This window comes from Narcine bancroftii, chromosome 5, assembly GCF_036971445.1.
Source record: "Narcine bancroftii isolate sNarBan1 chromosome 5, sNarBan1.hap1, whole genome shotgun sequence".
NCBI classification, from domain to species: domain Eukaryota; kingdom Metazoa; phylum Chordata; class Chondrichthyes; order Torpediniformes; family Narcinidae; genus Narcine; species Narcine bancroftii.
The window spans coordinates 141,790,190-141,803,290 of record NC_091473.1 but is presented as its reverse complement, the minus strand read 5'-3'; the positions used below and the strand labels follow the sequence as shown (position 1 = coordinate 141,803,290).

The 13,101-nt window shown below is 37.2% G+C and overlaps 1 protein-coding gene across 3 annotated transcripts in view; it reads right to left on the bottom strand.

Annotated features, from left to right (window-relative positions):
- fnbp1l (formin binding protein 1-like) overlaps positions 1-13,101 on the bottom strand; it is a 259,561-nt gene that overhangs the window by 112,039 nt on the left and 134,421 nt on the right. For all 3 annotated transcript variants that reach the window (XM_069939287.1, XM_069939286.1, XM_069939288.1), the window contains exons 4-7: positions 12,779-12,926; positions 10,649-10,711; positions 7,239-7,343; positions 5,589-5,717 (exon numbers count right to left, since the gene is read on the bottom strand). In XM_069939287.1, coding sequence (XP_069795388.1) covers positions 5,589-5,717; positions 7,239-7,343; positions 10,649-10,711; positions 12,779-12,926 — 445 coding nt within the window. The remainder of the gene's footprint in view (positions 1-5,588; positions 5,718-7,238; positions 7,344-10,648; positions 10,712-12,778; positions 12,927-13,101) is intronic.

Here is a 13,101-nt window from a genome sequence, read left to right as displayed (position 1 = left end):
ATCTGAGCTAGCTGGGTCAACAAATTAGATTTGTTGGAGATTTCTGCCCTGAAGTCATTGAGATGCGGAAAAGATAGAGATGTTATGGCTGCGCTATTCAACAAAGGACTCAGACCAGCTCTGCTGTACTCAGCTCATCTGAGGATCACTATGGAAAATGGCTGCAGGAAATTTTTAGATTTGGTGAAGGATGCTCACGAAGTTCTGGCTGACTTCGTTTTAACTTCAAGTCCAACATAAGTTAATACTCTACGTCTAAAGCTTTCTCCATTCTGAAGGGTTTCTCTTTCTCTTTAGTGGTTGGGCGGTGGGGTGGGGTGGGGGGGGGGGGGAAAGAGTCTGAATGGGGTTTTGTTTTCCTTTTGATCGAATAATTTATTTTATTTTGTTTATTCTTTATATTAAGATTTAAATAGATTGTACTAATTTTATTTTAGTAACTTCAATAGTTTTCGTCTCTTATTATTTGATGGTGGGAAAGTTGGCTTCTGTGGTTAGTTTATTATTAGACTGTGGGGAAAATGTGGTCAGAATTGAAATAACGAATAAGTGTTTAATCTATTTAAAACAATTTTACTTCCTTTGAACAACTGGTGGTAAAATTTAACTTACCATTTTTTTTAAATTTACAAGTTAGACATTTTGTTCAATCAAAGATCCCTGACTTTCTATGAATTTCTGAGACAAATATTCTTGATTTACTTTTTGATTTTCAGCTTTCCCAAAAAGGTTCAATATTAATTATTTTTAAAAAATATCTTATTTTTGTTTTTTTTTAAAAAAACATAGTAACATTTTAAATATACAATATAACCATATAACCATTTACGGAGCGGAAACAGGCCATGTTGGCCTTTCGAGTCCGCACCGGTTCACTAGAACAGCTCCACTAGCTCAAACCTCCCGCTCTCTGCCAATAACCCTCCAACCCCCTCACCTCCATGTACACATCCAACCTTTTATTAAATGATAGAATTATCCATTTGCAAATTGAATGTAAATAAATCTCTCAAAAATTTAATAACTTTTTCCCAAAAAAATTTAACTTTCTTACATGTCCATACACAATGCATAAAAGTACCTGTCTTTTCTCCACATCTAAAACACAAATCTGTTAGACTAAATCCATATCTCTTCAAATTCTCAGGGGTCAGACATAATTGATAAATAAAATTATAATTAACTAAACTATATCTCACATTAATTAATTTTGTAACACTATCAATATACATATTTGACCATTCCTCCCAAGACAATTCAATATCTAAATCTTTCTCCATATTAAACATTTTCTCACAAACACAACAAACAAAAAGATAAAGATACATAAAGATCTGTTCACTGTCAGAGCTTACATACATTTCAAGTATATACAGTTGGGAAAATTACATTTTTTTTATGTATGCTATTTTTATACCCTTTTTTTGTTCCTTTTTATTACTGTATCTGGGCCCCTATGTGGTCCAGATATAGCTGCCGGACCTTTACAAAAGTGTCATATTTATTCTTTATGTTATATGTGATTTTTTTTCCCCAAAGTATACAGCTGTTCACTTCCGTAGTCCATTGTGCTATAAAGTAGATGGGAGTTGGACTTCCAAGTGATCGCGATACATTTTTTTTGCTACTGCCAGTGCTATTTTTATAAATGAGATTTGATATTTGGTCAATTTGTTGCTTATTTCCATGACATTACCTAATAGATATAGCTCTGGATGAGCTATAGGGCCACTCCTGTGGTCCTGGTTAATTTTTCTGCGATTTCTTGTCAAAATAACCTCACTTTCATGCATGACCACATGGCATGTTTCTGTCTCAGTCCCACATCTGAAACACATCTCTGAAATTTCGGCTTTTGATCTATGTAACTTTTGTGGGGTAAGATAATAATTGGTGTGAAAAATTATCCTGAACCAGTCCATATCTTACATTTATAATTGATGTCATGCTGACCAATCTGACCAGCTTCTTTATGATATCACCACACCCAAGTCCGACTCCTATCTTTCCCTTAACCTCTGCAACCCTGGTTGCAGACTTTCAGACTGGAGAGCATAGTACAATTTTGTTATAAATTTGAATGTATTCCCCATCCAAACTGTTCACTCAGTTTCACTAATTTTAGGTGGGGTCAAAGTTGGTCTCCATCATTCTCTTAAGAATGATCTAAGCTGGAGAAAACAGAAGGTGGTCCCATTGGCCACTTTCTATTTGTGTTTTAATTGTTCAAAGGACACAAGAGTTCCTTCCGTGTAACAGTCCTTAACATATTTAATATTCTATTCCTCATATTCATGGAAAATAACATATTTTTAAACAACGGTGCTTTTAATGATATCCCTACTTTTTTTTCCTATTGTGACAGATTATGTAATATTTTACATTGTATATAGATATTTTTTTAAAGGAGATAAATTGTGGAGTTTTTAGTTAGGTCACACACAGATACAAACACTTCAAAACAGATCTCATTTAAAATGCCACAGCTCTGCTCAAGCCAGACAGTCCAGGCTCCGAGTCACTTTGCCAAAACTTTGAGGAATGCCTATCGAGACTTCACAAGTAAGTGCTATTTGGACATGCTGTGGAGTAATAGATTGGATCTGGTGCCGCAGTCTGAGTGCAGTTTGCTGTTCTAAGAGGGTCATGTGGTTGTGTCTGTGTGTATGTGTGTGAGAGAGAGAGAGAGAGAGGGGGAGAGAGAGGGGGAGGGGGAGAGAGAGGGAGAGAGAGAGAGAGAGAGAGAGAGAGTTCAGTAGCTACTTGTGACTGTTACATGACAAGCTGGCAAGATTGTGGAAAAACCCCATTTTGCAGACTGGTTGTGAGTTCTGAGTTCATCCTGTTCAAAGCCCTTGTGGTCTATACAGAAGATAACTGGCTATATATTGTTTCACTTTAAATAAGGGAAGCAAAAAGGAACTCTGTGGTCTTCAAGAAAGAAAGAGGTTATCATCTGGAAAACCCTGAAGGGGCAAGTTTCTTCGGCAAGACACTGAAGTGGATGATTGGAACGAATCAGTTTGTGCCCAACGAGCAACAAATCTCTCTCTGAAAACCGACAAGAAACTTCCTGAGTGGTAACAATTCACCTTTCAAGCACCAAAGCTTGGTGAAGATTCATAAATGTTAAATTATGTGCACAGTACAGGAATTGCCTAATACCGGTGAATTTGGAGGAGTGAGAAGTGAGATTGGACTGTGAATGAAGTAACTTTTCTGAACTTACATTGTATACAATGTATACATTTCATACATATGCGGTTAGAAGTGGGGTTAAGTTAAGTCAATAGTAATAAGCTAGAGTTTGATCCTGTTTTCATGTTTAAAGATAATTAAAAGCAACTTTTGTTTAAGTAACCATTTGTCTTGGTGAATTTCTATTACTGCTGGGTTTTGGGATCCTCTGAGCCCATAACACTAAACAATCATTAATTTCTTGTCATTTTCTAATCATATGTATTAGAATGGGGTTATGCATCTTTTTCTTTGGTGATTTGAAACTCCATTTACAGATAGTCCTTTGCTTCCCCCTCCTCCACTGAGTATATTCCTATTTGAACCCAAGACAGAGAATTGTCTTCAGTAAAGAAGGTTGCAAGAAATCTAGCCTGTGCAGCGAGGTAATATTTTTTGAAATCTGGAAGTCTAAGTCCTCCCAACCCATAGTCCCATATCAGTTTTTCAAATTCAATTTTTGTACCTTATTATTCCATAATAATTAAAAGCAACTTTTGTTATTCCATAATATGGTTGTTTAGTAGCTTAAAAAAGTGTTTAGGTAACAGAATACACAGAGATTGAAAAGGTATTGCAGTCTTGGCATCACTTTCATTTTGACGCAGTTAACCCTTCCCACCAGAGTGATCAGTAAGTCTCTCCATTTCTGTTGGTCTCTTTCCATCTTCCCAAGAAGAGGAACATCATTTAGTTTGTACAGATTTTGTAAGTTATTGTCAGTTACTATTCCAAGATATTTTATTCCATCCGTCTTCCATTTAAATTTACTTCCTTTTTGGTATCTTTCAAAATGGCATTATCTCACTTTATCCATATTTATTTTGTAGCCTGATATTCTTCCATATTTTTCTCGTGCTACTTGTAATTTTTCCAAAGATTTAGACGGTTCTGATATGTACAATAGCACATCATCGGCAAATAGACTGATTTTTTTGTTCTTCTTGCCTGACTTTGAAGCCTTTTATATCCATATCCCTTATTATTATCTCTGCCAGCAGTTCAATCCCTAAAATAAAGTCCTGGGGACAGAGGGCATCCCTGTCTACTCAATCCACACATGGGGAACACTGCCGCCATCTGATTATTTGTTATTATTTTAGCTTGTGGTTTTATGGTTTAAAGTTTTTATCCAATTTATATATGTTCTACCCATACCAAATTGTTAAATAAAAATGGCCATTCCAAACAGTCAAATGCTTTTTCTCCATCTAGGGAGACTGTAATATTTGGATTTCATTCAGATTTAGCCATGTGTATTATATCAATATCAATTATTTATAACTATTTTGCTGGATTTAAGAAAAGTGTCACTATTTAGGATCAAGAATGATTGGGAACAGGATTTGAATTTATCATTTTTGGATGTGGTTTGGGATTCCATTTGTAAACTGATTAATACTACCTCCTTTTGTGCATGACGGAGTTTCAGGATTTAAATCCAGCACTGTTGAAAGAACACTGACTTACTTACAAAAAGGTCCAAAACAGACAACCTGGCTCTCGTTGTTCTTCCAAGACAATAGTCTATTCATTTCATGACATCATTTCAATTAGCACCTACTTGTGAAATGTGCATAGCATTCTCCATAGTTTCTGTAAAGTCACTGAATAAGAATTCTTCAGTATTTCAAATAAGATCTGTTTTAAAGTGTATGTATGTAACCTACTCTAATTTTACCAATTTTTCTCCCAAAAACATTCCCAAATATTCCATCACAATAGCCAGATGTGCAACTTTGATGAAATGGGAAGACAATACTCCACCTACACATGAACAATGGTTATGATATTATGTCTTACCTAAATCTAGAAAAAAAAATGCTATTAAAGATTCAAATATTAACTTCCAAAAGATGTGGGGCCTATTTATGGACTATAGACATAACCTAAAGATTTCAGGTGGTTGGCACTGTCCTGTCTGGTTCCGGGTTGGCATCACTTGATTCCCATGTATCATTTTTTTTAAAACTTGTTTAGTTATAGGGTTCTTGTTAAGGGTTTTTTTTGTTTGGGATTTTTTTTCCCATTCTTTTGAATTTGATAATATATAACTGCTTTGATCAATTGTGAATAATGTAAACATTGATAAAATTATTATAGAAGAAGAGAAAGAAAGAGAACTGCAGTGTTCGCTAATCAGAGGAGATCTATATAGTGGCATCTCTAAAGGACAATAATACTAATTTCTTAAAACTAATTTAGCTTTGCTGTGTAGTTTCTCTAAAAGCCAAGTATTTATCAATAATTAAGCTATATTCTATAGATTCACAACCTTTCTGCTCCCAATATCCACTGCATAATACTTCTACATTTTATAAAGATGTTTCAGGGAAGCAAATAAAGATTACCTTAAATATCTGAGGCATAATGAATTGGAAATGTTTTTGCTGTTCGCTATTAAAGTTTTGTAGTTGAGCAGCATATTCATTTTTGCTATCATCTGCCATGTGGGTTCGTAGATTTAATTGTTGCTTTGCCTGGGAATTCAAAAAGATAGAATTGTTAATACATTTTTCTTCAATCAAATTTTCAGTCATTTTGAGTTGGAGATTATTTAAGACCTTTCAGCTATCATCATGTAGAACAGAAAACCATCTGTAGAACATCTCTCCACTGAGCCATGACAGGTTTCACCAGCAGATTTCTTAGCCTAGTGTTAATTAAATGTAAAGTAATAAAATGCAAAAATGTTGCTGGTAACTTCAAGAATTTAACTAGAGATACTTGAACGCTGAACCACAAAAAGACAATATATTAGGCCATTCCTCAATGCCCATCTTGAAAGTCAATAGACAATAGGAGCTGGAGTAGGCCCTTCGGCCCGTCGAGCCAGCACCACCATTTTACAGATCATGGCTGATCACTACCATCAGTACCCCTTTCCAGCCTTATCCCCATAACCCTTAAGTCCTCTGAAATAATGCTGACTACAGTCCTGGTGATTGTTCCTGGGTACGGAGTTTCAGGATTTAAATCCAGCACTGTTGAAGGAACACTGACTTACTTCCAGGTCAGAACAGTGTAGAGTATGAGGGGGGGGGGGGGGGGGGGGGGGGGGACTTGCTAGTGGTGATGTACTCGTACGTCTGAAGCTAATTCTACCTGGTGGAAAGATCCTAAATTTTAAAAATTTCTAAATTATGTAATGCATACTGCAGCCTCTGTGCATTGATGTTGGTGGAGAGAATAAATATTTAGAAATCTGGACAGGATAAAAAAATCAAATTACAGTTAAATGCTCTTTATTTGGAAATGATCATTGACTTGAGCTTTATTTTAATAGCATTAGATGGGATAGGCAATGTACTCCAAATTCAGTCCAAAAAGCTGCAGATCATATCTTAGTTCAGTATAAGATGCTTGTGTAAAACAGTGGTTTTGAAATAATTTGATATTTTCCTGAGACTAAAGCTTCAGTTTTAAAACTTTGGATGATGGGGTGAATGAGTGTCAAAAGTTGGGGATAAGAATTTTTAGGCACAAGAAACTGGAGTGTGGGAGGATCTTGCTTTAGTGTGTGGTGATTGTCTCAGTTTGGGAGAGCATTTATATCACACCTTATAAATAGAGCATCTCTCACTATTCTTTTGAAGAGTCCCAATTCTTATGCAGGGGAGTTTCTGGACCAATGCCATTATAAATAAGATAGCGTAACCTGCATGGCCAGTTATGATAAAGTACTCACATAGACATGGAGTGAAACACAAAAGTCTGCAAATGCTATGATTGTAGTAAAAACACAGAAATGCTGGAGGAAGTCAGCTGGTTTCACAGCATCCATAGGAGATAAAGATATATAACCAACATTTCTGGCCTGATCCCTTCAAGGTATGAGGAAAAAGCAGGGAGGAACCTGAATAAAAAGACTGGTAGAGAAGGGAGGGGGAACAGAAAATGGACATGGAAATATGTCTGCAATTAAGAGCCTATGACTAATTCACCAGAACTTAACATTTGGATGCCAAAAAGTCTACATTTGTAGAAAAGGGAACTCTCACCTTCTCAACATCTGCTTTTGTTGCATTATGGTCGGAGTCGAGTTTCTCGTAACTCATTTGTGCCTTTTCTGTCTCCTTGCATTCTCTCTCAAACTTCCTTTTACTCTGAAAGGAAAAGACAAAAAGTTGATGACCATTCTTCCAAAGAATTTTTAGATCAGAATGCAATAATGCTGCACTTACCAAAATACAAAAATCAGAAAATGTGTAAGAATTTTAATTAAACTCAGCACTGTTGGAAATGTTCATTACATGAATATGCTGGTTGCATGAGAATTTCTACAAAAAAATTACACATTCTATAAACTTTTAAATAAATAATAGATGAAAGGTACTTTTTTAACTAACCCCACAGAAGGTAAATATTCTGTATTTTTACAGATTTGGAGCCTGTATGCTCGAACATTGGGTTGGAAATTATAAATAATTCCTTTGAATCCTGCGGACCAGAGAAGTCTTCCCTTAAAAGTAAATAATGGTCTCTTGTGGAATGTTTTTCGGATCTTTGAGCATTTTCTGAAGTAGTCCAATTCAATATATAGTTATGTATTTTAGTAATTTAGATGTTTTTTCATGGGGTTGTAGGGGTTGGGAGGGAGGAATTAGTCATGGTTTAGATGGGGTTTTTGTTTGTAGTCTTTTTTTCTCTTTTTCTTTATATAAATCAACATGTATTTAATTAAGTTTTATAATAATGTGATATATTGTTTTTGGTGTTAATTACATATGTGTTGATCTTAAATAAAATATACAAAAAAATACAGAAAAGGGCATCCAGAGCAGTGTCAAACAGTGAGGGTTAAAAACAGCCCACCTCAATTACAGCAGGATGATACGCGAAGCACTGAAGGTAGTGGGCTCAGAGCCCCGATGCAGCAGCCCAACGTGGGGGGAGCCCCCAGCACTCACCCAGCAGAGTGATAGTGGAATTTGGCGACCATAAAGAAAAATGGCAGCGTGATCAGGGACTGGTTGCCGGAAGGCGTTGGGCCAGCGGAGGGGCTGAGACAAAGTCAGCCGCCTCAATGAAAATGGGAGGGACCACCCCAGAATAACGATCTCTGATGGGCAGCAGAAGAGGCAAGAGGGGAATGCAGGAAGTAGCAACCCTGAGACACAGAGCATGGCAGACTCACCTGAGGAAGTCAGGAGTGATGTGGAGGCTGGTGCTGTCAAGAGGGAGGATGGTGTCGAGCTGCACAAAAAATGGCAGCGTCGGAAAGTGGGGGTGGGCTTGGAGCCCTCATTGTGGACAATTTTAGAAACGATGGAGAAGAGACTCTCATTGTCAGGAAAACGAGCCAGGTAAATGTCAAGTTGGACAAATGCCATTCAGTATTAAATGCTTTGCAAGGAAGGGTAATCAGAATTGGAAGAAAGAACAGGGAACAATGAGAGGACTGGTTATGGCAATTAGAAAATGAAGCTACAGCGTGGGGGTGGGGGGGCAGAACAGGGGCACTTATGGCAAAAACTTGATATTCTTGAAATTCTGTACCCATTACTCTGAGCAGTTCCTTGAAATTACATGAAGTGAATTAAATCAAACTGACTTTTGCGATTGTAGGATCTCAGAAGGTTACAAAGATGGATCATCTATTTAGCACTTTTACCTGAATATCTTTCTCAGTATCCAGCCGTCGTAAAACAAGGAAATGTTTTTAAAAGATCTTCTTCCTCTTTCTGTTATAACTGTTCACAACTGGATATGGAAGGACTGCAGATTCAATTTGATCCATTGAATGAGAGATTAATCATGTCTGTCATTTAGTATGCAAGCAGTCAGGTTTTGTACCTTTGCTAGGTTAGCATTTCAGTCAGGTAAGCCTGGTGCTTCTCCTGGCAAGCTCTTGTGGAGATGAAAAGGAGAAACAGAGATGACCCTTGTAAGGTAAAAACATCATGAGATGGGTCCGGAGAAGGAGTCACCCAGTACTAAGGAGTAACAGAATGCAGATGTGACCTTGTACACTCAAGATAAGCTTGGCACTAACAAGCTGATGAGCAGCAGACTAACAGTGAAGGGTAGCAACAGCTTATTCATTGGACAGTGTAATGGTATGATCATTTACTAAGTACGTGTCCTGAGGTATAAAAAAAACACCACTTGCTGATATCAGGAGAATGCGCCTTCTCCAACTAACACTGTTAGTCGTAAGTGTTACAATCCGGTAATAAAGAACCTTGATTTCGACTCAGTCTGGTTCATTCTTGAACCTACAGCAAGGTGACAAGGGGACGGACCAGCGAGAGGTCTGCGGCAGAGGGACCCACACAGGCTGTTGGCAATTTGCAGTCAGCCCATGGGCTGTGGGCTGCTGGACACTGGCTCATAGGCACTAGGTATTGGAGCCGGGATCAAGAGGGTGCTGAGGGCAAGAAAGGCCACTAAAGGATCTCAGGAGCCAAATGCTTCCAGATCAGGTCCAAGGTTTAGATCTGGAGGCCAGGTTTGCTGATGAACCAAACAGGAGTTTGTGCAGCTGCAGAGAATGAGGGAGTGCTGGAAGTGAATCGACGGACACTCGGTGACTCCGAAGGGACTCATTGGCTTCTCTTTCTCTCTTACTGCAGGGGGCACCAGGCAATACTAATGGTGGCTCTTTGCCCTATGGCAGGCAAAAGTTAAAGTATATCATGTAGGTTACATTTTTAATGCATTGTTATGTGACAATAAAAGGAACCTTGAGTTGAGGCAGATCCTAATTTGATAATAACAGTAGAGAATATGTTTAACCTCAAGGTTATAGATTGTGATGGTTCGTATTTCTGTTGCTCAAACTGGATCATGGATATTCAGTTATGAACTGCCTGATCCGTTCTGAGATGATCTCATGTAACACATTTTTATTCTACACAATACATTGCACAGACAGTGCAGCAGTCACTTCTATTAACGCTATCATGAATGGTGTCTGCTACGAGTAGAATGGCAAGTAGATTTCTCAGTCACATTGGCTTGCTCACTACCCTAAGACATACCCACAGATTTTGATGAAGATGTCTTGCAAGGTAGGATCCTGTGAACACAACTGGGTCAAGGTTTTGCGTAATTAGTCTGCAGAAAAGATCTCCAAATTTTGGTACATCCTGTGATGTTTGTGGGAAGGATATGCAAGTTGGATAGTGCTAGGAGTGGCTTTGATGTGTCAAAATTCAATGGCTTGATTGACGTCAGGCAGCATCGCCTATGGCTCTTCCACTTCTCAACATCATTTGATAGTCAATCAGAGAGAAACTGAATGTTTAGTTTATAAGAGCAGAATATATTCATAATGAAATACATTAATAATAGTTCCTGATAATAACACATTTCTCAACTTAATTATTGCACAAACTACTCAAATCCACTCCGAATTACAAAGACTTTCATCCAAAGTCAGTTTATTTTTAAAAAAATCACAACTTACATTATCCATTTGTTTCCAGCACATATCCAAATACTGCTGGGCTTTACGTCCTTCTTGAAGATGCTGCAGAATAAAAAGGAAAAAAGTTGTAATATTCAAGACTGCCCTAAAATATTCTTCTCAAGGTGAATGTGGATGCTTTAGCTTTTTCTTTCAATTTGATTGCAGGTCTGTTAATTGAGACCAAGTCAATTACCACTGAAATAGCATCAAGTCATCTATTTATAATCTGTCCATCACAGAACAAAAGCAATACTGTTCAACCAGTTTGGATAAGATGCCAAAAGCTTTCTTTACAAACTTGTCCACCTGCGACACCACCTGTTTACGTCCTATTTTGGCTTGCTCTTCTAAAATGCAACACGTCACACTTGTCTGCATTAAACTCCATCTGCCATTTTTTGGCCCATTATCTTTTAAATTTTGCTTTTTTTTGTCTTGGCATGTTGTGATAATTTAATTTATAATATTGTAGTTGATGTATCTTGCAGCAAGTAAGAATTTTGGTGCATCTGTTCATTGTACTGATGTATATGACAATAAACTCTCATACTATTATTTGTCTCATCTCCTCCTATCTGTCTTCATTAAACTCTGTCAATATAGCCTTCTATTCCATTCTACCTAGTGCTTATATTGTTCACCTCAACTACATCCAGCAGTGCCAAGTTCCACATTCGCAAATTACAATCTCCTGTTGTAATTCTCCAAATTATTTATTTGCAAGTATGTTTTCCGCCACATGGAAATATTCCATCTGCAACCAATTTATCCAAACCTATCATTTTAAGATCTCTTAAAATCATTCTTCATCTTTCTTTCAATTGAGACGTACAGCACAGTAACAGGCCTTTACAGCCAAGTCAGTGCTGCCAAAATACACCTACAAACCCTGTTCATTTTTGAAGAATTGGAGGAAACTGGAGCACCCAGGGAAAACACATGCAGACATAGGCCAAACATACAAACTCCTTAAAGGCAGCACCAAATTCGAACCTTGGTCGCTGGCTCTGTTATAGCATTGCACTAACCACTACCCCTTTCTTTGCTCAAAAGGACCAACTTTCCTGATACTCTACATCCTGCTACCACCCTTCTAGTATCATCCTTAATGCAGTTGCACTATATACAATACAGTAAGCACACCTCTATGCATTATATCAGGATGTGGTCTAACCAAAGTGTGTTTTAAAAAAAACTTTTAAAAAAAGCAATATTCATTTCCATTCTGCTAGAAATCAACTCTAATACTTTAATGTCTTGGCATAACCTTTGGTGTCTGATACATTTTTAATCAAAAGGCCGCCCCCCCTCCCTTTACCCCACGTAGATTCACATTTTCCAGGTAACAAGTGACCTCCCTTGTACTATGACATTTGCTATACATTCACTATATTGTCCTGTCTACTTTAGTGACATACTTCCATTTCCAAATTTCTTTTTTCTTCCCTCCAAACACCAATTTTCTAAATATTTTCTAAACAAGTACAGTATAGAATTTAGAAATGTGTTAAATTTCTTCTTGCATGTAGTATTTCCCCCTTAATTTTAGCTAGTCTTTTACAAGAACCACCAGCAACACCTCCAGCTCCTTATGTCTATTTAACATTACATAAAAGTGAGGTATGCTGGAATATTTAATTCCCAACCTTGCTCACTCTGTAAATATCTCTCTCTCTCAATAGTGAATAGATCAAAGGGACTTATTCTACCTTAGGTATTATTTTTAACTCTTCATCTTTATGCATTTAGGTGCAATGCTTTCAACTAGTTTTTCTTATTCTCTGATGACACTAGCCATTAATACTCTAGTACAGTACTTCACAAACTCCTGGTGGTCTGTGGGTTTGTTATAGGTGGCCCTCAGTAAGTAAAGGAATACTTAAAACCACTGTTGTAGTATCTTTATTAAGATACTTTTCCTTCAATCACTACACTGGCCTACAGCCCGAGTTCAAATTCAAGTCTCCATCACCATCTTCACATGTTTCAAACCTTAACTGCCAATCCAATTTTCCAAGCCATTTATTTAAAACCAGTTTCTTCCCACAAGTAACAAGAAAAATGGTGGACAAAAATAGTTTGGTCTATACTACCGGTATATTGAAATAGGTGAATGCAAATACTCACAGCTTTCCTTTCCATTTTCAGATCATGAGTATATCTAACAAGCTCTCCATAGACTCTGTGGCCTATTTCTTCAGCAACAACTTCACGTTGGCCTGCATAGTCATTGAGTTCATTGAGAACTTGGAAAAAAGAATGGCAATAGGAAAACCTGAAGCAAAATAATAAAATTTAGTACATCAAGAATCATTATGAAGTGCCTCACCAAGGTATACAAAATTGTATCTGTTTTATAAAGCACAAAACCAATTCAAATCAAAATTTATAAATGTACATATTTTTTAAATAAATTTATACATACATCAGTGTCAAGCCCTTCCAGACTA